The sequence below is a fragment of the Macaca mulatta genome, chromosome 1 (assembly GCF_049350105.2).
Source record: "Macaca mulatta isolate MMU2019108-1 chromosome 1, T2T-MMU8v2.0, whole genome shotgun sequence".
Taxonomy (NCBI): domain Eukaryota; kingdom Metazoa; phylum Chordata; class Mammalia; order Primates; family Cercopithecidae; genus Macaca; species Macaca mulatta.
The window spans coordinates 43526234-43552042 of record NC_133406.1 but is presented as its reverse complement, the minus strand read 5'-3'; the positions used below and the strand labels follow the sequence as shown (position 1 = coordinate 43552042).

The following is a 25809-nucleotide window of genomic DNA, read 5'->3' as shown; positions in this document are numbered from 1 at the left end:
GGGAAAACACTTAAATATGATTTTAGAAGAACAATGCTTACATCATTATTCAATAAAGAATTTTAAAATGATATGCTGTTTCCTAAGAATAATTTCTAAATTTCTCATCATATCTTTAAAATCTCTAAAAACTAACTCTTCTCTACCAACTCTGTTCATTCACAATCCCCTCACTTGTCTTGACTCAGCCAAACTTGAACCATCATTCAGGACCGCTCTTAAATGTTCCCTCTTCCACAAAATATTTCCTGACAACTTCTGCCCTTCTGGCTACCCACAGACATCACCTGTAGTTAGTTTCTAAAGTCTTGTTTTACTAATAGAATGTCAGAAAAATTACAGTTAAGCATGTATCTTTAGAGGAAGATTTTGCAGAGGTGGACATGCATTATGGTTCACAAAGGAGAGTACAGTATATAAAGTTTTCTAAATCTATTAGTCATAGAGTAGTCCCCTCCCCTCTTGGGATAAATTACAGAAGTAGTGTTTGACAAAAGATGTTTTAGGAAATTCTTGTCTATACCACACAATTTGCAATTTGCAAAGCATCCACATCCATTATGTACCAGGCATAAGTAGATGTTGCAGATAAATACACAAAGAACCAAAGTTGAGATAAGCAAAATATAATGCAGTAAGTGTTACTACAGAAGTATATACGAAACGCTATGAAAACAGAGGAGCAGAGTAACCAAAATCAGTTTGGGGACTTGATCATATTTAATTTTCCACTTCCATACTGTTTTTAATGGTTCTATTATTGACTCATATCCAATTGTATCTTATGTATACAGTCATTTTTCTGCCCTAGACATCGAGCACCTTCTTGAAGGCTGATACATGTCATATATCTTAGGTCTTATGGATTCTCCACAATAGCTAGAACACATGGGAAATCTGGTCATCATTTAACATTCTATGAGACCTTCATCTTGTTTTGTTACAACCCGCCTTTTTGTTCTTGCCTTTAAGACCTACAGTAATGGCCTTAACTTCCCTTTCAAGCTTTATTTGTCATTTTTTAAATATTCATTATTCTATTCCACATACTTTCCTGTCTCCATGCTGTTCCTATGTCACAAAATTCTTTTGCCTACTTTTTGTTTGTTGAAATTATATCATTCAAGAGTTTTGATTCAGTACATGGTTTTAGTTTAACCTGACTCTAAGTTACTGCAATGTTTGAAATGGAGAGAAAAAAGGGGAATGGAAGGTATGTGCTCCAAGACACTAGAAATGCACTGTGCTGAGATGCACTCACTAGGCTTCTGAATCAGACTAAGGACTGAGGCCTAGCTCCATCACTGAGCAACATGAATAACTTGGCAGATAAGTACTTAATCTCTCTGCATCTGATTCTGGATTTGTGGGATAGACACATTGCCTCACAGAGTTGCCATGAGGGGAATGGGTAGGATAGATAGCCCAGATATGAACACAACAGGACACAGTAGACAGTTTATAATTCTTAGCTCTCTTCTTCCGGTTCCCTTTCTTCCATTCTCAGTGAAAAATGCAAACAAAATATGATCAAATAATTTGTTATTCTACATTCAGAGGAATGATGATTATGGTAACAACAACAGCAACAGCAGGAACAATCCTTTTTATTTTTTAAAGCATTTACTACATGCCTGTGGCACATTATGTTGGAATATTTCTTTAAATACTTCAGTGTATGAATGAGGCATGATTATTATTTTTATCCCCAGTTTATAAATGATGGCATTGGGGCTCAGATGGAGAATAATTACAACATAAGGTTTGCCTTTATTAGTAGAATAGAAGATTGCTACAATAAGACATCCCAGGCACACTTCTCTTTTAATATATTCACATTTCAGATCCATTTCCTTAAACTAAACCAGTCAGTTTTATTGAACTGATCATTATTTGAAAAATTTTATATCTTCAGACTTCCATATCTGCTAGTTCATTTTGGAGATCAAGTGTTCTTTGAAACCTTATATATGTGCATGTCAGATTGCTTTTTGCCAGTTCCATTAAGGGCCACATAACACAAATTAAGAACTTCGGGAAATATACTAACACTTATAGCACTGTGAAAACTTGCAAAAGTTAATGGAAAGGTATCTTGCTTTCTTCAGAGTTTAATATGATACTGCTTTGTCTTCCTTTTAATTAAGTTACCCAATCATGCATATCATAGGACTAATCTATCCTGCTCAAGTTACACAGAGCTGTGATATATAAGGATTCAAAGACGTGATTTCTTTAACAGTTCTCATATATTAGCAAATGAGAAGTTTGACCTAACCTAAAATAATTGTGTGAACTTTGACACTTACCTGAGCAGTAGAAATTCTAAGAACCTCTCCTCCTTCTAGAGTCTGCAATTGATCTGTCTGTGGAAGGGGCCGGCCATCTTTCATCCAGGTCATTTTAGGGGCTGGGATTCCAGAAGCAATGCAGGCAAGTTCAAGTGGGTTATTAACAATTACTGATATCTCTTCATGTTCTTCAGATCCATTAATGTGAGGTGGTTCTATTTAAAGGGAATAAAAAACAATAATAAACCCTCTATTTCATAAAATATTTCTCGTTAGAAAAACTTGAAAATCCAACACAAATTCACATTCACATAAAAATTGATTAGAACAAGGAAAGTGAAATAATTCCTAGATGTCATTACCGTTTCTCATTGACACACTTTCAAAAGGGATGGATCATACACATAAGAGATAATGAAGTGAATGGCAATTCATTACCATGTAATTATAGAACAACAGATCGAACTCAGTTAATTAGAGCAGTCTTGACTGAAAGATTTGAAAACAATAAAAACCAAACCCAACTTGTGCCACTTTTTTTTTTTTGAGAGGGACTTAGCATGTTACTATGTTTTTGTATCTTTAAATACCAATAGTTTCTACAAAAGCAATGTGTAAATACTGTGGAATTTTGCTGTCATCTTTTCCACGAAGAGCTTTGAGAGGAAACAATGACTAAGCAGAAGAAAAAATAGTTACACTTGGAGATAATTTCTGTATAAAACACATTTGTTATGTCTGGATGGCAGTAACTTCCTCTTTTGTTACTTATACTTCTAAAATTACCTTTCTCAAGAGAAGGTCAAACAATCTAAACACTGGGAAGAAACATTAAGATTCTTTAGTCTACTACCAACTTTGGTAATTCCTTTAAAACACATTCCCCTTACAATGACCATTCGAGTTTTCTATGACATTTTCATAATTCAAGCTTCCAGCTTAGTATTTGACAAGGCAGCCAAAATAGCTGTTGGACAGCTCCAGGGGTTAGCAGGTTTGTTTTTCCTTAATAAGGCACATAGTTTAGAACGGTGACTCATAGCAGAAGATCTGGAGTCTAAGTTTGAATGCTGGTGTCAACAATTATTAGCTTCATGTATTTGAGCAAACCTCTAAAATGGGGATACCAACATTATTTACCTAATAGGATCCGTGTGTGGCGTCAGTGAGATACATTATACACTTTTTTGTGTGTTTCTGTATGTTTTATTTTACAATTAAAGATTTTTAAAAAGTTACTACTGCTGCAGTGTTTATACCCCAGCTGCTGGTATTATTAAAATTTGCTTCCTCAAATTTCCTAAATCTGCTTTCCTAAAATTAAATAAAAACTCATCATGGTTTCCAAGGCTTCCACAGGATGGTGTAAATCTATCGTTGTCATTATTAACTTTTAACATACTTATATGTAACCTAAACTTCAAATCCGTCAACAAGCTCAGTCCTTTCTTGCTCCTCATAGTACCCCAACCGAGCATGCTGAAGTACCATCAAAGTTATATTGTCCTCAAGTTCATTTTGTGAAAACCATAAATCATTTCTTGATTCTCTCAACCAATTATAAAATTTCAATCCTCTTACTTATTGGTTATTTAATATATGTCAGTCACCATGAATACAAAGATTAATTTGGCATGCTCGCTGCCCCCACCCCAAAGTTTATAATCACTAGATTTAAAACAGTAGCAGCAGTAATAGTATTAACATGTTCTTGAGTGGTTCAAACCCCAGACTGTCCAGATCTTACCTGTGTTAAGTGATTGTGACCTATTTTACTCTGTGTTTTGTCCATATATCCTGTACTTTGGGCAGAATTAAGAGTTGTCTATACTCCAATAACTCCAGAATTTACATTTCCGGCCTAGACTCTCTTCTGAGCTCCAGATTCCTAAATGCAATTATCAAATAAACATCTCCATTTGGATGTTTGAAAACCACTTAAAACTCAACATGTATTCAGACTGAATCTATTGTCTTATTTCTCAAAACCTGTTTCTTTTTTTTCCAGTATTCTCTGCATCTAGGTGATGAATTTGCCAATTAGTCACATAAGCCAGAAACTAAGAGTCATCCTTGATACCTTATTCATCACTTCCTTGTGTTCCAATCCACAACCAAGTCCTAATACTTCCACTGGACTTATTTCCAGAATACACCTTTTTCTCTCATCTCCCTCACTCTAATTTGAGCTACAATACCATTTACTTAATGTTTTTTTTCTTCTTGGTTGTAGGTGCCTACCCAAAATTACTGATTTCTTTCTGATTAACAGACTCAAATCTTGTTGGGGTTGTCAATGTGCTAAACAAATTACATTTCCCAGCCTCTTTAGCAGAGAGTAGATGGAGTAGATGGAGTGATATATGACAGTTCTGACCAATGAGATGTAGGTGGATGTGGTTTTGTGGGGCTTGTAAGAAAGTCTTAATTCTTTTCTAAAGGGGCAATGCTTTGCCCTTCCTAGTTTCCTGCTCTATTGTTGCATCTAGAACAGCATCTAGTTATGCTAGGGGTGAGCAGATACTGCATGATCACCAAACAACCATGTTGTAAAGGTTCAAAAGAACTGAAAATATTTGAACTGCTGAACCAATGCAACAACTGCCTACCTCCAGCCATCTCAGTGAGAAAAACGAAAGTACTTTGTTTAACTCGCCGTATTTCAACTCTGTAATTCACAGCCAAGCACAATTCCTTATACTGGTCTCTCAGAATCCATTCTTGTCCTGGTCCAAGTAGCCTTGCATTTTATAGCCAGAGTGCTCTTCTCAAACTGTAGTTCTATTTGTTATTCCATTTTTAGAACTTTGACTGATTTCTCATTGTTACAGGATAAAAAGCAGACTTCTTAATGTGGTCAACAAAGTCCTTTATGACCTGGCCCTATGAAAACCCCCTATTTTGTATAATGCTCTCCCTTGTTTTCAGTGGTCTAGCCACATTGGACTTTTCAGAACCACTAATATACCATGATACCTCCCCACCACATGGATAGAATTAAATAAAGAATATTTCCCCAAGTTAAGATGTTTGCATTCTGAGTGGTAGCACTGCTTCAAGTGAAGAACTTTCCAGAGTTTAATGGAATTAATTTTCAACAGATGCTGAAATGCTAAAACTTCTCATCGTTCTTCTAAGCCCGTTTTCAAATCTGTTTTGAGAAATTATTGCTTATAAACTCAACTTTATAAATGGCAGGCTGTTCTTTAAGAATTCCACTAAGAATAACATTGTTGTTTTTCTCCTTAATTTGCTTCATCCAGAAATGCACCAGTCTATGATTCTGCTCCTGGGTTCTTTCTTCCCCTCCCCCCCTCCCCCTGCCACATGCTAGACCAGGCCCCTGCATTTACAGGGCTGTATGAATACAGCAGCCTCTTCAATTCATTTTTCACTCTGTCAGAGGGATTTTTTGGAAGTGAAATCCGTCTGTAACATATTTCTCCTTAAGATTCTTCCATTGCCTTGATAATGAGGTCCAAACTTCCTCAAAGTTCTCAGATCTTTGCATAGTTTGTCCTCGGCCCATATATAGTTCCTGTCTTGTCTCTTGCTACTCTTCCTCTTACACTCAGTTTCAGGGAGTGTAAATTGACAATTCAAATTGTATAATCTCTAGGTGAGAAATGTATATAAAATTCCCCACTCATCTCTACAGTCCTACTCTTCAGGGCTCAGATTTATGCTTGAGGAGATCGAATCTGAAATTTACCATCCCACAGAATGTTATTTTATCCACATAATCCTCATCACGCTGAAAAGTAATTACTTGTTTTGTATCTGTTATTTTATCCACATAATCCTCATCACGCTGAAAAGTAATTACTTGTTTCGTATCTGTCTTCCACAGATGCAGGAAGTTGAGGGCTGAGATCATATCTTTCTTAGTGATGCATTTTTGTGTTTGCCACACCATACATGTTCATAATGATAGTTAAATGATGGCTAGAAACATACCTGTCATATAATGTATATTCAATAATACTTGATATGTGAATAATGAATGTACAGGATCACATTATGTCATCTCCTCTTACTCCTCACGTTCTGTGAATTGATGCACAGGAATTTGCTACCCAATCCCACCCTGCACCTCCCAGACACACAGTTGTTTGTTTTTTTTCTCATTGACACATAATTATTATGCATATTTAGGGGGTACAATGTGATGTTTCCATACGTGTATACATTGTGTAATTATCAAATCAGGGTAATTAGCATTTCCATCACTTCAAACATTTATCAGTTCTTTGTGGTGAAAGCATTGAAATTCCTCTCTACTAGCTATTCTGAGAGGGACAATAGTACATTGTTAACTGTAGTCACCCTACTTTGCAATAGAACACCAGAACTCATTCTTCCTTTCTAATTGTAACTGTACCCATTGACCAACTCCCCATCTCCCTTGTCTTTGGTAACCACTGTCCTATTCACTACTTCTATGAGATCAACTTTTTAAAATTTCACATGAGTGAAACCATGTGGTATTTTCTTTCTGTGCCTGGCTAATTTCACATAGTTTAATGTTCTCCAGGTTCGTCCATGTTGTCATAAATGACAGAATTTTACTCTTTTTTATGGCTGAATAGTACTCCATTGTGTATATCTACTACATTGTCTTTATTCATTCATCCATAGTTGAACATTTAAGTTGATTACATATCTTGTCTGTTGTGAATAGTGCTGTGATAAACGTGGATTTATTTGACATACCAATTTCATTTCCTTTGGATATATATATATATATATATATATATATATATATATCCAGTAGTGGGATTTCTGAACCATATGGTAGTTCTATTTTTAATTTTTTTAGGAACCTGTTTTTCATAATGGCTATACTGATTTACAGTCCCACCAACAGTGTGCAGGTGTTCCCTTTTCTCCACATCCTTGCCAACCCTTGTTACCTCTTGTCTTTTTGGTAATACCCATCCTCACTAGAGTGAGGTGGTATCTCATTGTGGTTTTGATTTGCCTTTCTTTGATGATTAGTAATGTTGAGGCTTTCTTCATATACCTGTTGGCCATTTACATGTCTTCTTTTGAGAAATGTCTGCTGAGGTTTTTGTCCATTTTAAAATTGTGCTCTTTCATTTTTTGCTATTAAGTCCCTTATATATATTGGATATTAACCCCTTATCAGAGGTATAGTTTGAAATATTTTCTCCCATTCTGTAGGTTGTCTCTTTACTTTATCGAATGTTTCCTTAGCTGTGCAGAGGCTTTTTCTTTGATATAATACCATTTGTCTATTTTTGCTTTTGTTGCCAATGCTTTTGAGGTCTTATCCAGAAAACTCCTTGCCAAGTCCAGTATCATGAAGTATTTCCTCTGTGTTTTCGTCTAGTAGTTTCGTAGTTGGGGACTTACATTTAACTCTTTAATCCATTTTGACTTGTTTTTTGTATACAGTGAAAGATAGAGGTCCAGTTTCATATTTCTGCATGTGGGCATCCCAATTTTCCCAGCACTATTTATTGAAGAGACGATCCTTTCCCCGTATGTGTTCTTGGGACCTTTGTCAAAAATCAGGTGGCTGTAGATGCATGAATTTATTTCTGAGCTCCTTATTCTGCTCAATTGGTCTATCTGTCTGTTTTTATGCCAATAGCATGCTGTTTTGATTAATACAGCTTTGTAGCATATTTTTAAGTTAGGTAGTCTGATGCCTTAAGCTTTGTACTCAAGACTGCTTTGGTTATTTAGAGTCTTTTGTGGTTCCATACAAATTTTAGGTTTTTTTTTTTTCTTATTCAGTGAAGAATGTCAATGGTATTTTCATAGAAATTGCATTGAATCTCATTGTTTTGAGAGTATGGCCATTTTAATAGTATTAATTCTTCCAACCCATAAACATGAAATATCTTTCCATTTATTTGTTTCCTTTCAATTTATTTCACTGATGTTTAAATTTATTCTTACGTATCTTTTTTTTTTTTGGATAGCTATTGTATCTCAGTATCTCCAGAGGATTGGTTTCAGACCCTCTGTGAATACCAAAATCTGCAGATGCTTAATTAAGCCTGGCAGCAGGCCTTGAGAAACCCATAGATACAAAGTTGGCCCTTGGTATCCACGGATTCCACATCCAATGAATATTATATTTTTGATATGCAGTTGTTTGAATCCACAGATGTGAAACCAACACATATGAAGGGCTGACAGTAAATGGGATTATTTTCTTGATTTCTTTTTCAGATAATTTGCTGTTGGCAAATAGAAATGCTACTGACTTTTGTATGTTGATTTTGTATCCTGCAACTTTACTGAATTTGTTTGTCATTTCTAAGAGTTTTTGCTGTAGTCTTTAGAGGTTTTCTATATATAAAACTATGCTGTCTGCAAACAGAGCATTTGACTTACTTCTTTCAAATTTGGATGTCTATTTTTTTGCCTGGTTGCTCTAGCTAGGACTTCAATACTATGTCTAATAGAAGTAGAGAAAGTGGGCATCCTTATCTTGTGCTAGACCTTATAGGAGAAAGGCTTTCGACTTTTTCCTGTTTAGTGTGATGTTAGCTGTGGATTTATCATAAGCAGTCTTTATTGTGTTGAGGTATGTATCTTCTATCCCTAATTTGTTGAGCGTCTTTCTCATGAAGGAATGTTGAATTTTGTCAAATGCTTTTTTTGCATCTATTGAAATGATCATATGATTTTTGTCCTATCTGTTAACGTGATGTATCACATTTATTGATTGTGTATGTTAAAACATCCTTGCATCCCTGGAATGCAACCCACTTGATCAGAGTGAATGATCTTTTCAATATACTGTCGAATCTGGTTTGCTAGTATTTTGTTGAGGATTTTTGCAACTATATTGAAAAGGGATATTGGGTTGTAGTTTTCTTTTGCCTCTAAATATCCTGGAGCACTTCCTTTACTCTCAGCCTCCATTCTATGGAAGTAGCATCTACTCCAGAGAATCATTGTTCTGTTTCCCTCTACAGACGAAACTCCCTTTAATCCATCTGGAAAGTAACTAATGTGGTTCAATTTAATCCAACAAATAGCACATTAATAATCTCTAATGTATTAAATGTCATGCTAAGCACGGGGAATGCAGCAATAAGAAGACATCTGCCCTCATAAAGCTTAACTAGGGATGAAGCAGAATTTTAGGGTTACACAAATAATTAAATTTTAATAGGTGCTCTGAGAAAGATTATGACACACTCTGACACATATGCTAACTTCCACCAAACCAAGACTCTTGCCAAAATTACTTCTGCTCTTCTCTGTAGGGTGTATTTTCTGCTATGTAAGGAGCATGGGGTCTCACTTGCTTCATAGTGAAAAAATCGAACAAAATGCCAAAAGGTCTTGGTTATTGAAATAATTCATTTCATTATCTTCCTTTGTCTTCGGAGGTTAACATTTTTTACTTCAAAGAAAAGTGTTTTCTCTTTAAACTGTTGCATTGAGAACATTGGAATACATATTTTAAGTATTTAAATGCACATAAGAATAAATAGAACTAGACTATTTGAAATGATTATTCCAGCTATAATCTCTAGACTGGATTATTTAAAGGCTGGGATAATATATAATAGTATCCATATTATGCTTTTTCATCAAATTTCTATAATCAGATGTGGTTTCAATTCTTGGCAAAAGTTTAAAAAGCTACTTATCAATGGGTTATAAGATTTTATCAATGAATAATGTTTTATGAGCTGGAGTTTTCATCTCTTCAGACAGATAAAGAATACAATTTAAATTTAACATGCTTCAGATGAGAGTAAGTCAAAGTGAATTATAAAAGAAATAAAAATGCAATAAAATTTGTTCAAAAAATTGTCTCATCGCAACTGATTCTAAGAATTATACTTTTTTACTAAATATTCACTATCACTTATTTTCCAGTTATTCTACATTGACCACAATGTTTACATACCTAAGACCTTGAGGATAAAGTGCTTGCTGACTTCTCCAGCTTCATTTGAGGCAATGCAGGTGTACTTTCCCGAATCTTCAGTCTCTGCTTTGAGGAGCTGCAGGACCATTCCATGGGTGCTGACTGTCAGATGGGCATCAAGCCCCAGAGGCTGGCTATCTCTAAGCCAGGCCATACTGGGAGCTGGGGTTCCATGTGTAATGCATGCCATAGAGGTGGAACTGCCTTTGAGAATTGTGATTTCCTCTGTCCCCATTGAATTGTCCATATTTGGTGGGGCTACATAGAAAACAACATGGGCAAAATTTGGATGTCTATTGTAGTTTGAGATCAATTTAAATTAAAACATTTGAATAATTCTATAATGTTTCTGTGGTTGATAAAAATATATACTTTAAAATTGTGTAATTAAGGACTTTACAATAAAAATATCTATTAGGTATGCTAATTATTAACCTTCCAAATATTAGTAATAAAACTTAAAAATTGTTTTCTTACAGAACACACAATGTGTTTTAAATTTTGGTGATTTTTCAACTTCTTTGGTCCATCTCTCTAATTTGTTGTAATGTATATAATAGTTTTAGTAGTATTCTTTTAACTACTTTATACAGTATAAATAAAATAATATCAAGTTATAGAGTAAGTCATTTGTAGATTATAATAAAGAGTTACTTAAATGAGGTGCTCTTGGGGATTGAGAAATGTGGATCAGCAAACTTCAGTATTTCCGAAATGGAAGGTATTGCATTCTCTCCATATATATACATACACACACATGCATATATTCACATACATCCATTCATAGTTTGAATACTCTAAACAAGCTGCTAATATTGTTAGAAAAGTTTTCACTTTTTCTTTACGTGAAAAGACTGGTGTCATGTCTGGATTGAAATGCTATTTCAAAAAATTAGACTTGATTTATTGCAAATTTCTAGATCAGTAGAGTATTTTGACAGACAGACAGTATGGTCCAATAATATGGACCCTTTGGAAGAAAATACATTCTCTAGTCAGTAAGATCCTATTTCACTAATCCTTTTTGATAAAATCAGATTTCTAAATCTCTGAGGAAGTCAGTTTCTGAAGATAAGTCTGTTGCTTAATACTTGACATAGTAAAGTAATAGGGTCATTTCTGTGACACATACCAAACACTTGAAGACTGTAATGCTTATTATCCACCCCAGCTCTGTTGGCGGCCACACAAGTATACACAGCGGCATCAGACACCTGAGCTCTCACAATCCTGAGGAACAATTGATCCAACATTTCATCACGTGATCCCATGCAACAAATACACATAAAATAGTTATGATTTATAAATAGGCTATAGGTGGTAATTTATGTTGGGAAATTTTAATTATGAGGCTTATAGCCATCCATCACAAAATATAGGGGCCTCAAATGCAATTTATTCTACAAAGCTGATTAGGCAATGACAATAAACCACTGGAAATATAGCACAATTTAAGAGGTGAATATTTTTCAAATATATATTAATAGAGAGTGCTGCTAACATGAAAATCACATTATCATAGTAGGCATCTTCCTACTACCTCGCCACATAAAGTTTTAGCTAAAACAGTAATTCCTGGAAATACATATGTGATAACAAACCTGTCTATAAAAGAACACTTTACACATTTATTAAAAAATGAAAGCAATTAAATAAGGATAAAAAAATCATTTCAAGTGTATATTTGTTGTCCTCCCTCTACTAAAAATATACTTAAAGGAGAAAAAAACTGTAAAGGCTTAGAAAAAAACATTTCTTCAACACTGTTTAAATGAAGGAAAAGTCTACAATCACAGTTACTTCATCTGTTTAGGAAATCAGACACAATAAAAGCTGACCTGATAACTTGTCCTGCTGCCAGTAACCGGATATGGGAGGAGAGAGGCAGAGGAAGTCCATTCTTCAGCCAGTTTATCTGTGGTGGAGGTGTCCCTGTGGCTCTGCATTCAATATTTATTGAGGTATCCACTAAAGTCATTAGTTTCTCTGCTTCATCTTTATTACCCCTAATTGTAGGTGTAACTGTGTCGAGGAGAAAGTGAGGGAAAGGGAAAATGGATGTATTATGTATTACTAGTTCAAATAATTTCAACTACAATTGCTCTCATTTCAAAATTGTATCCCAAAAGGAAATAACGGAGGGATCAAATTTAAAACGAAATGCTCCAGACACCTGCTGCTGGACCTTCACTTCTACTGGTAGATTCTTAAGGCAGCACTATCCAAAGAGGGGGATATTTCATATTTACCAAAGACATTCAAGTTAAAAATTCGGTCTTCTTCTCCAGCGGGATTAGTAGCAACACATGTGTATTTCCCCGTGTCAGACGTAAGAGCTCCATAAATGTTTAATGTGCTGCCATTTGCGCTCACACTATGGAAAAGATCGTAACAGGGGCTGAAATGAGTTTGAATCTATTGCACTAAGTACATGAAAGCCTTTTAAAAATCAGTTGCTGAAAGTGATGGAAAATTCAAGCAACCAACTGAAATTCTACAGTAGTGAGTCTCATATCCACCACTTCCTTATGAGAAAGAAAGAAAACGAACAAAATCAGGAATACTTCTCTATTCAAATCACAGGCAAAGACATGTTTTTCTCAGAGATAGAATACTGTATTCTTAGTTATCAAAATAAGGTTCGAATTCATGTTATACAAAATTCTGGCATGAAAGTTGAAGACTGTTACAGACAATGAGAAACTGAAAAAATTACACATAAAAATCTAGTTATAAACAATACCTTAATAAAAACAGAACAGGATCATTTAAATTGTGACAACAATATATGTGTTTATATTTTGCAAACATTTTTTCTACAAGTTGCTAAATAAAGCTTTTCTTTTGAATTACATAATAGTAAAAAATAAATGTACAATGAGATAATTAAAGATCTCTGAGCTAAGGTTATTTCATTATTGGTTGTTTTCACACACCATTAATTCCAAATCAAAATTTCCTGTGTTTTTGGTAGAGATTAAATTGCCATCTACAGTTGTACGATAGTGATTTCATTAGAATCACCCTGTGTCAAAAGTAAAAGCTCCATTTCTATTATATTTTGTTATTAAATGTTTATTGAGAGCTATGTTATTATCTTGGATATAGTTGTGTTTTTTTTTCAAACTAAAATTTTTTAAATTGCATGAGTTTAATTAAATTAATAAGCAAAAAGCAAGTTGCCGTGATCAAAAAAAGTAGTACACTGACTTTGGAAAAACTATTGTAGTTGATTGACAAACTGTTCTTCCTACAAATCTATACATATTATGGAATGAATGAATAATAAAGATATAAGAATAAGTAAATTTAGAATGTTAATGTAGGAGAAGGAATGATAGACTCCAAATTCCTAGCTACAAATACTATCTTATATAAAAGATATCCATATATAAAAGATCTTATCTTTATATCCCTTATAAAATCTTTAGATGCCATCGAATATGTACTTGGTCTGAAATATGGCAAATACCAGCTGATTTAACAAAATAATTAAATACTTGTTATTTACTCAAAAATGTTCACACCAGAGAAATAAAAGTTAAAATGTATCCTCTAAAAGACTAGAAATTTTAATACACAATGAATACAAAGAAAATAACATTTATCTCTTTAAATTATATATATTCAATTTATTGACCAGAAAATATACTCCAAACCCTTAAATTTACATATTGGTCCAAAATGTTAAAGTCTACAATACATGTAGTTAATGCCTACTTATGCATATAATTAATCTGGTGTAGGTAATGGAATTTTGTGATGAAAAATCTAGTACAATATCAAATTCCAGATTGTCCTTCCAAAGGAATTTGTTGTTGAAAGTAGGAGGAGGCCCTTACCACATTATTATTCCATCTCTATGTGGTTTGTGGCATGGGTAACAAGTGCCAGCTGAAAATGGGATTTGGACAAACCATTATGAGAGTTATGACATTATCGTATATTTTCTCAAAATGAGCCAATCAGGATAGCATGTCCAAGTCTATGTGGTTTGTTGCATGGGTAACAAGTGTCAGCTGAAAATGGCATCTGAACAAACCACTATAACAGTTATGACATTATTGTATCTTTTCTCAAAAGGAGCCAATTAGTATAGCATGTACACAGTTTGGTTGTTTCAGCATACAAAATCATATCTAGAATTATTGATGAATCATTTGTGAGATAAAGTTGGTTTGGCATTTGCAGGAAAGCACTAATTATTTTTATGGCATGGGCTTTAGTATAACCATTCTGAAATTACAAGAACAAAATCAGCAACAGTTAACATTACAGTTAATGAGTTAATTAAAGTTAGTCAAAGTTAATGAGTTAATTAACATTACAGAGTTAACAGATAAGAAACATACACAATTCTGAGTGATTCTCTAAGGAGAATGTCTATGTCCAGTTCTCAAAAGTTTTCTGTTTCGTTGTGAATATAATGATAGCTAAGTTCCAATGGGATGGAATTTGGTATTATTATTCATGTGAAATTTGAAGCATAAAGCATTGCAGAAGGCCTTACAATTTATAATGGAAGGTTATTTTTAAACATACCGGATTCTTTCTGTTTCACCACTAGCTACGGGCTTTCCATCTTTAAGCCATTGAATAACTGGAGTAGGAATGCCATTTGCATTGCAGACCAGCTCAACATTTTCTCCTAGAAGGACACTGACATCACTTGGAATTTCAGCACCAGCAACACTTGGAGGAACTTTGGAGAAATAATTAGGAATTTCATTAACAAGACATAGGATATAAATTCTAATAAATATAACAGAGTCATAAAACAATATGCCATTTCTAGTTCATATTCTTTGTAGATTATGGTTCAAGATCAAACTATTGTTATCTTCATGAATTACTTTTAAATGATGAAGATAAAGGAACTCTTCAATATTTCTGGTGCATTTGTAAGTTGATATAATTATTTAGTCATAGAGGTTAGTGATAGAGCTACCTCGTGATCACCCTTTCTGGCCAAATTAAATCACTCTTAGATTAAATCCTCAATGGATAGTACAGTTAAAGAACCACAAGCACATAGGTAAGGCAGCCATGCATTTTTTGTGTGTGTGTTTTTCTTTTGCTCTTAATTCGCTAGACTTATAGACTCTGTCTTATAAAACCTTGGCATAAAGATCTGAGGAAAGTATCTAAGTTGGTTATTTCTTTCTCCATTATTGAATTTAATTATTATTTATTCTGAAAAATTGATAGGTTTATTGTAGTTCTGAAGAGGCAATAGTTTCTATTTTCTTTTTCTAGCCATCTTTGGTTTTCACTTTGATTTCACTGAGAAATATTGTGTAATAAAAATACTGCCAATGGTATCAGATAGAAACATGTTTGAATTTCTATTCTATATGATCATAGTGATGTGCAGAAAGTAGTTCACACCAGGTCACAAAGCCAATTTTGTACATGTTTTCCCCACTCTGTGTTCAGTAACATCCCTTTGGTAGGTTGAAATCTTGTATATATTAGATCATGGTGGGAATATTTATACCATGGACACTGGCAAACAATTGGCTACAAATCATAATCTTTTTGTCTGGAGAGACAATTCTTAAACATTTACCAGCACATCACTGAATAATCTCTATAAATCTAATTTTAGTCATTCAGAAAATAATAATTATACCACATTTGCAGAATTTAGAGTATTAAAGAAGTTGAGTCAATAAGAACATTAGTAATAAGAGACATCCTACAATGAGTATCTAATATATGACAAGCACTGGACTAGGTCCTATATACATATATTATTTCTAGTTCTAAGACATAATAAAGTATATAAATATCTAGTAAAATGTTTAGTTCTACCACATATCTCATGATTAGCATCTGTTATTATTAATGCATTAAACATAATTAAATATGCAACTTCTGATACTGAATCTCTAACTAGCTGTTTTTCCTTTAGCTTCTGAAATCCCAAAGCATCACTAATCATCACAGAAAGACCTACTGATAGCTGTGAAATTAATTCTTCTAATTGTATTTTTTTGGAGCTATCTTTAGCAGAGCACACAACAGATACATAATATTCATAATAGAATTCATAATTTATGAGAAATTATTTCCCTAATAAGACTGGAATAAAAAGTATTTCAACTTAGTTTCAAGTTAGACCTTCATTTCAGTTTCAATACTGAGCCAAATGTAATAATCAAAGGGTTTACTGAAAATCAAAAGAAAACAACTTGTCCCTGAAATGCTTAATACTATGTTGGAACATAGTAGGCATTAATTAAATATTTGATGAACTGCTCCTTATTATCATCTTAAAATAGTATAAGATTCATCATTCATTCAAATTTACCTAATTTACCTATGGTCAGATCATAGTACAACTTCTTTGTGAATTAAATCTTATCTATACCAATGAGAACAGATCTATAAGCTTAGCATCAAAATAAATTATACCAGTTTAAAATAAGTATAACTCCGTAGAATATATTCTATAGAAAGATAATAATGGAAGTGGAAATGGAAAATTGGAAAAAGTAGAGATTACCAAATTTCCACTATTCTTTTTTCCACGTTTATGTCCATTTCCATGAAAACAGAATCTACTGGTAAATACAAGACAGAAAACTGATGATAGTTTTTGATGATCTAAAGATATGTTGAATCAATTACTACTGATCCCTTTAAATGTGGATTTTGTACCATAAATGGAATAACAAAGAAATTGAAGATAGATCACGGTGGACAATACATACCTTGAATTGAAAGAAAGTAATATTTCTGGGCTCTTCCCTCCATATTTGAGGCAATACATGTATAGTTTCCACTATCTGAACGCTGGGACCGGGCAATCTGGAGTTTGCTACCTCCAGACAAAATATGAACTTCTAGTGAGTCAGAATTTTCTAGAGGTAGAAACAAAGCACAATAAAACATTTAAAAAACCTTTAAACTGCAACATCTCTAAAATTCATGATGAAATGTCTTGCTTTATGTGATAAATGTATTTCTTAACAGTTCTCCGAGTGTACTTTCATTTTAAATGAGTCTTTTTAAAAAAAGAAAAAAATTCTTTATAAAATGATTAATCATTTTACAATGAGTCTATTTTGTAAATTTGTATTTCAGTGCATTAGGCTTCTTGAACTAAACACCCCTATGAGCATGGTACTTAAAATGTGCTATTTGAAAAGTCTAGTGAATTAAGAGTAAAAGAAAAAACACACACACACAAAAATGCATGGTTGACTTACCTATGTGCTTGTGGTTCTTTAACCATGCTATCGTGGGAGGTGGGATCCCAGTGGCATCACATGTTAACATCACAGGATTGCTGATTGTCTCCACAATCACTTCTCTTTCAGGTCCTTCAATACTGGGTGGCACTGTAAAAAAACAACAACGACAACAACAACAACAACAAAAAACAGAAGAAAATTATTTGTCCTCATTAAGCTAATTTGGAACACTTTCTTTCATTTGCATATCTGGGGGAAAAAGAGTTGTATTAGAGGCAAATGCTCACCATATACATTGAGGTGGAAATTTTTATCATCCCGTCCTGCTACATTTATAGCTCTACATACATACTGGCCTGTGTCAGATACCTAAAAGAAAAAGATACTATTGTATGTGCTCCATTAAGTTATAGATGACCAATCATACTGTTTGCATTTAGATTAAATCATCAGTCATCTGTATGCTCAGTGCCCCAGTTCTAATTGCCTTCTGCAATCTTGCTATTTTTTATAAAAATAGTCAATGGTATTCGCTATGTTTTTTTAATGAAAATCATTTTTCACTGTAGTAAAAGGGAAAGTGCAACTTCCAAGCATCTTTTCCACCGCCCCACCAAGGTGTCATGACACTCAAACAAGAATAAAAGACGCACCTCAGCTTTCTTAATGTGTAGCATTTGTCCATCGGCTAAAATCTCCACATGAGTAGACTCTGTTATCATCCGCCCATTCTTATACCAAGTGATGACTGGAGGTGGGACAGCGTTCGACTCGCACTCCAAAGACACAGAAGTTCCCTCTCTTACATTAACTACAGAAAGAGATTCACTGTCATGGTCTTTAATGCTCGGGGGCACTGAGGGAAGAAAACAGAAGGATTTTTTTTTTTTTTCATTAAGGTGCTCAGATAGAAAACACTGAATACCAGTTTTAAAATAAAAGAATTTTATGAAGAGAATAAAAACAAACCATAAACAGTCAGAGAAAATTTTTTCTTGCTTTCGCCAGCTTGATTGATAGCTATACAAGTGTATTCACCACCATCTGATACCTTGGCCCGAATAATTTGTAGAGTTCGACCACCTGTAGGCAAATAGAATGCAAATTGTAGAGTGGTATACAGGTTGTTCTAACAACTATTTTACCAATCAGATAAATAGCAACATATATCCTTCCCCTTAGAGTAAAATTTATAGAGAAGCCTTCCTATTTAAAATAAAATGATTGGATCAGTTTTCTTTGATCTTTCCTTTATTATTCACATAGTTCCTTATACAGGAAGAGATTCATAGAATTTTTCTCTGCAGCATCCAAACATGGACAGTAAAACTGTTTGATACAGGCTCTGGTGAGCAAACAGTAATTGTACTATGGTCAAAATATGTTAAGAAGTGTTTTCTAGGTTTAAATTTCCCAAAACGCTGAGGTGTCCTATCTATCTATCTATCTATCTATCTATCTATCTATCTATCTATCTATCTATCTAGTCTATCATCTATCCTTAAGGAACTTTAGGATTGATTTAAACAACCAGCAGATGTATCCAATGAAAGTACTATTTGCCATCTACCACTTGGTATTACTAGGCCATTCAAAGCTGTTCTCTTTCTAAATTGTATCATTTCTTGAAGGAGACTTTGTTATTTGTACATTCCCACTAAAATCAGAGAAGTCTACACAATCTTAATGACCCCAAATGAGCAAAGAGAGGCATTTACTGTGAACAAATAAACGAAGCACGAAAAAAGTTTGGAAAGAGACTAATTTGAAATGCCATGTGTATTAAAATAAAGATGAGAAAATTTTGCCTACTTTATAATAAGAAGTTCCTTACCAGGCACAATGAGAGCATTTGTGTTCAGCTTGATGGGCTGTTCATTCTTGAGCCAGCTGAGGTCAGGAGGTGGAAAACCAGAGACCTCACAGGTCAAAGAGATGAAATTGTTCACCACGACAGTAAGATTTTCAGATTTAGGACCAATGACACTTGGAGGAACTATAATAGTAAATGTATTAAAAGTGAAAGCAGGTGTTATCAACATATATTCCCATTTACTAAATATAAATCCAACCACTATACTCTGCTAAAGGACTGAGTTAATGATTCTATTCATTATCTAGCTGGCTGTCTTAGAATTCCCTAATGACTTCATCAAACTCACGCTGGAGTTTATTCTTCCCAATTGAAAGAGAGCACCAGAATTTTCAGACAGAATTACTCTGCATTTTATTTGTAAAACATAGTTGACAATTGCTAAGATAATTTTGTCAATGTACAAAGGAGACCTAATGTGCTTTTTATTAAGTATATTTGAATAATCTTGTAATATTTTATTTTTACTTAAGTGCTGTAGAGAAGGAGATAATAGTGAGAATTTCAATATTAAAGAGACAGGAGGAGATGGTGGGTTTTTTAAGGAGATAATGGGGCAGGGATCTAGAGTCAGGTTAGACCTTGGCCTTTGGAAGGTAGAGCAATGCATTTCTCTTATCTTAACAAGAAGGAAGAAAGAAATGGCAGGAACAGATGTGGTCCGTACTCTTAATTTGATGGTAGGAATTTGAGGTGGATTTCTAGAATATGCTTTCTCTTTTCCCTGCAAAAGAGAAGGTGAAAGTGTATTTACTGAGAGAAAGTGAGAGGGGGCTGTTATGAACTGACTGTTTCTGTCCCGGCAAATTCATATGTTGCAGCCCTAAGTCCCAGTGTGGCTGTATTTGAAGATGAGGCCTTTAAGGAAGCAATTAAAGTCAAATGATTCCTTAGGATTAGTGTCCTTTAAGAAGAGCCACCAGAGAACTGGCTGTCTCTCACCAAGCATGCTCAGAAGAAAGGCTATGTGAGGCCACGTGAAGACACAGCAGGTGTCTGCAAGCCAGGTGGAGAGCCTTCTCCAGACACCGAACCCTGTCAGTACCTTGATTGTGGACTTTCTGGCCACCAGAACTTTGAGAAAATGAATTTCTGTTCTTTAAGCTACACAGTGTCTGGTCTTGTTAAAGCAGCCTGAGCAGACCAAGACAGTGGCCACTTGATATTTTTGAGGAGGGCGTGAAGGTTTAAGAGAATCACTATAGTGTAGAGACAAAACGACAAGTCGTAATCAGCATGGAGAGCTCAGTTCAAGCTGGTACTATGAATTTACAATGACATCAATATTCCTGACTTCAAGATTTCCTTCAGCCATGGTGAGCTACCTAAGTGCAGGTAGCGTACAGATGTGGAATTTAGTGAGAGGTATTAGAGAGAAGCAGGTATAAAACTTATGGAATAAAATTGCCTGCATTAAAATCCTGGTGCAGCATTTGCAAGCTGTGTCTAACTTTGAGTATGTTACTTAATCTCATTGAGCCTCGTTTGCCTTTTTCACCTCCAAGGGAGGCATAAAATGGTTACTGAGCACATATGGTTACTGAGATAATGAAGTGAAATAACCTATATAAAACATTTGGCACAGCACCTGGTAGGTTTCAAGCAGTCAGTTTGTTGTCCTTGTTGTTATATGCAGATTTGAGCTTTTCCTGAGCAAGAGTGATGAGAAGCCATGGGCTAAGAGAAGTGATTGAAACACTGTTCCACAAAAATTAAGCTGGCTATGAGAGAGTGAAAAGAGCTAAAACCTAAGATACCAACAGACTGAAGGAGTACAAAGGAAGCAAGCATAGTTGTAGAGGGAGATAACAAATGGTATTGTTTTGCATGAAAATAATTTACGTTATTTCCCCTCAAATAAATTTTCCAATATTTAAATAATGAGTTCCTGATTGCCGTCAGGAACTGAAAACATCATTAACTGGTAAAAGAAGAAACACATTCCTGAACTCCAATCCTTAGTAGTAAAACACTAGTGATTACTTCCTCACAAGTCACTGTCCCACTTCAGGTGTTTCTACTGCACATTGCAAAAAGACAACGATTATGAAAAATATATACTAAACATGCAGAAAACATTTAGTTAGCAACTACCACAACTATAGGCACCATTCTAGGTTTACGGAGACCAAGATAAGTAAGATATGACCATCTGCCTAGAGCACTTACAATAAAGTTATAGGATAGAGGCAAAGATACAGATATATGAAGATAACACAAGGCAACATATGGAACTGCTACAATTGGGGTATTTACAAGATGCTTTTTTGTCATAGAGAAGGAAAAATGAATTTTGCCTTGAGCAATCAGGAAAACCAATCAGTATTTTGTTTTCCAATATTTACTGCACTTTACAGATTAGAATGTGTGCTTTCACAATGATTCTGTTTGTTTAATTCATTCTTCCTGAGAATTCATAACACATGTGTTCCTGCTCTGGTTAGATTATCCATTCAAAAAACTTCAAAGACACTTATTAAGTATCTACAGTGTGTTACTCACTGTGCTAAGTACTGGAATTAAAAAGATAAAAGTGTTTCAAATATCTGTTACACAAACACCAAATACTGCTAGATACCAATACTCACTACATATCACACCAAAGAAGAATATTTATCATGCTACATAAAAGTCCTTTTGAAGGCAGAAATTTTTTGTGACATTTCAAATTTCAGTTACTTCCAAAATGAGCTGGAATTCTATGTGTGTATTACCTATGTAAAGGAGATCTTTTATAATGATTATTCACCATTTCCAATTTAATATTCTGGAAGCACCAGCATCTCACAAAATAAAAACTACTCTTTTGCAGTAGATATTCAACTACTTTGTTTTTTAGCAAAAAATGGTATTTATGGAGTGTCTAACATGTATTTAAGAGTCTGATGAATCATTTAGGTGTGCTGGTAGTTTTAAAGGAATTATTTAACTCCACAAAGTACTTTTTCTTCTCCAGGGAGTATATTAGTTATTAGAGGACATAGCTCAACATGAATTCTGCACTTAAGGACAGAAACCAGTCCCAATCAGGACTAGTGGATACATTTTTATGAGTAGAAGACCTGTATTTGCTTGTAACTTTATAAACTTGTAATCATTAATATTTTAAATTCTGTTTTTCCTTTCAAATATGCAGGAGTAATTATTGTCTCTTGAGAGACTGAAGTAATATAAAAACTGTCTTCCTGGAAGTTTTATACTTTATAAATCATACTAGCCATCATGGAAAGAAAGAAGAGAGGGGATTGAATGAGGACAGGCTCCTCACATTGTGTAAGTTAAAAAACACAAAATAAGCCTACATAATCTAAAACAGAAATTTTCTGCTTTTCCAGGCATACCCTAACAGATGGTTTTGGAACTGAGTTCTTACCATTAACATTGAGGTTAAAATATTTTTTGGCACTCCCAGCTGTGTTCTCAGCAACACACACATACCTGCCGATATCTATTATTTGAGTATTCAGAATCTAAGGGAAAAATGAAGAAATTCCAAATGAAATTTTGAATAAAGCAACTTGTCATATTTTCCTATTTTTTTAGAATAATATATATTATTTCTACTTAATACCAGATAGAAAAAAGTGTTGTACATACTAGTGCCGATGCTAGCTTTTATTAGGTAAATCAAATAAATATTTACTAAGATTTCCAATCAGGAAAAATTCTATACATATTTGTGGGATATTGACTAGAAAAAATGTCCCAAATTATTCTCCCATTTGCCTCTCTCTGCCTCTGGCATTGTGACTTTGACACCCCTCCCATCAGGAAGTAGAATTTGTTGGTCTTATGACCGGTTTTGGTCAACAGAACGTGATGGAAGTGACAGTCATTTCAAAACTGAGGCCTATTCACTTTTGCTTACTCTTTTGGAATCCTTCCAGCACCATGTGAGGAAGTCAGGGTTAGCCTGCTGGAGGGTGGAGATCATGGGAGGAATCATCACAGGTTACTGCAACTGAGGTCCCAGATATGTGTGCAAAGTCAGCCAAGGCCACATCCGGAAGAATCATCTAGCAAACCAGCTGGCTTGTGAGCTAAATAAATGCTTATTGTTTCAAGTCATTAAGTTTTGGAGTGGTTTGTTTTATGCAGCTAATATAACAATTATGTTTTCTTCATTTTATTACATAGAAATTTCTATCCATCTATATATCTTTTGGACTTGGACACAGAACCATTGAAGTATTTGGTAGAGGCTATATGATTATCACATGGAAACAGTCACAATATTTAGAAGATACTTTGAAAATTTAAGGTTATTTATAGGTAATAAACCTCATTCTCTTTTGAATAAGGAATTCCATGAGATATGTCCTATGTTGGGTACACTGATGGTTATGTTTGGATTCTTGAGCCAACAGAATAGTATTTATTTTGCTCAAAAGTAATTTATCAGATTGTATCCTAACAAAAGAACTGGTATTATTTCTATAAGTGCCTTTCTTTCAGGACATGTGAAAAGAAGAATATGGACACACCACTGGTAAATGACAATCCAGGATATTTATGTGATCTTCATAAATTTTACTATTGTCAACATTTTGCCTATATACAAATTTAAATCTATAGGGAACTTTCTACCATTTAGAATTTTACCACCTGAAATATATAATGGAAAGGATTGCAATAATGATTTGTTTATAATACAATTTTTACCACAAAGACCATATTGTAGTCAATTGAGGTGTGTGTGTGTGTGTGTGTGTGTGTGTGTGTGTGTAGAACATTTCTGGAAAAAGCCACACAAAACTATTAATGGTGGTAATCTCTGGTAGTGGGAATAGAATGAGGAGGAAGAATTTTATTTCATATACCTTTGATGGTTGGTTATTTTTACAAATATAATATTTATAAGCTAATAACATTATTTTTAAAAGTCAAAAACAATTATTACAAAATGCAAAGTCAAATAGCTCTTTTTAAAATTAGATCTTTACTTTTACCTGCAGAATTCGTCCATTAGATAGAAATTTATGATGGTCATCTTCTAGCAAGGGCTGTCCATCTTTCTGCCAGGAATTCCTTGGCGCTGGGCTACCACTGGATAAACACTCCATCAGTGCACTCTTGTTCACCAGCACGGTGACCTCTGCAGGGAGATCACTATTTGCTCCCTTGATAATTGGTGGCACTAACAAAGGATTGTAACAAAGGTATAAAAAATGGGCAACAGTCTTTTCTAAATTATTCTAATTTTCTGACAGCTTTAAAAAGTTTGGTATAATAATAGAGAAGCAAAACTTGAAGGAGAAACCATGATCCCCGGGTAACATTTTATACTAATAAATTGGGGTGGTGAAAACAGTATTTGAATTTGAGTTTATTCTCTTCCCTCTCTTCACTTATGCTAGACTAATCCCTCAGATTGTATCATTCCCATTTAGCCCAATCTCAATTCTTCTCCAATATATCTTTTACTTCTCTCTCAGCCCCTCCCACTACACCTTCTGGGTTTTCAAGCATACATATAAGAAGCATCTGTATAAATAGATATTTAAGTCTATATGGTTATCCAGAGGGGACAGATAAATTATACCCTTTAAAGTGTATTTGAAATGTTCAGATTTGGCCTTATTCGGAATGGAATTGCCTGGGCGATTCAAAGTGTGTTTCCCAGCTTCAGCACTGGTGGTATCAGCATCAGCATCGCCTGGGAGTTTGATTAAAAATGCAAATTCTTGGGCGCCAACTAACTTCAATAGGCATCTCTGAGGAAGGGCCAATAAATCTGTCTTAACAAGCTTTCCAGGTGATCTTTATGTATGCTAAAGTTTGAGAAGTCTCACTCTAGATTTTTCTACATGTGTTCATTCTTGCTTAAAATAATACTGTATAATCCAGCTACACATTAGTTATGAAAAATCATGTTACCCATAGAATTTCAAAAATGAAAATGTTAAATGAACTAGGGACACATGTTGACTGCCTTGGTAAAAGTAGAAATTGATTTTTAAAATAAATAATCATTTTTGTTTTGAAAGCTTGGTTATTTTTCTCCCACTTAAAAAATATGCCTTATCTTTAGCAATCAGTAAAGACTTCAAGTTTGATGTAGATGCTATCTTATGGTATCTGGGTTTCCAACAACTAAACTGAAAGTCTGTAAAGAAAATACTCAATGCCACAAAGCACATAATAGAATTTTAATGTTATTTTGAATGCATACTTTCACATTCAAAGCTACATGATTGATTTTACTATGCTTCAGATAATGTAAAATATATAATTTGAACTGCAGATTAATAAATAATAAACTTGAGTTTTAGATTAAATGAGACTATCACTACCCAACATCAAGAAAACTAATCAAGAGCTGAAGCATTAGGAGGGGTAGGAGATTCAGGCACTGACATGCAGAGGCCCCCCACCTCAGCTCTTTGCTTCCACCTGCTCTAGCTGCCACACCCTACCAGTTGGGTTATACCACTCAGAATTGTTCTCAGTGGCCGTCCATGCACCTAGGAGGTGAGCAGCAGAACATGAAACAGCCCTAATTCAGAATTTGGGGGTCAGTTA

The 25809-nt window shown here is 34.3% G+C and overlaps 1 protein-coding gene across 3 annotated transcripts in view; it reads right to left on the bottom strand.

The window, feature by feature from the left end:
* Positions 1-25809, bottom strand: part of HMCN1 (hemicentin 1) — a 455102-nt gene that overhangs the window by 81211 nt on the left and 348082 nt on the right. For all 3 annotated transcript variants that reach the window (XM_015121897.3, XM_015121910.3, XM_028851450.2), the window contains 14 exons: positions 24237-24424; positions 22661-22757; positions 19249-19410; positions 18384-18497; positions 18068-18270; positions 17702-17783; positions 17430-17561; positions 16932-17081; positions 14758-14917; positions 12465-12589; positions 12054-12237; positions 11348-11445; positions 10195-10473; positions 2310-2506 (listed from right to left, as the gene is read on the bottom strand). In XM_015121897.3, coding sequence (XP_014977383.3) covers positions 2310-2506; positions 10195-10473; positions 11348-11445; positions 12054-12237; positions 12465-12589; positions 14758-14917; positions 16932-17081; positions 17430-17561; positions 17702-17783; positions 18068-18270; positions 18384-18497; positions 19249-19410; positions 22661-22757; positions 24237-24424 — 2171 coding nt within the window. The remainder of the gene's footprint in view (positions 1-2309; positions 2507-10194; positions 10474-11347; positions 11446-12053; positions 12238-12464; positions 12590-14757; positions 14918-16931; positions 17082-17429; positions 17562-17701; positions 17784-18067; positions 18271-18383; positions 18498-19248; positions 19411-22660; positions 22758-24236; positions 24425-25809) is intronic.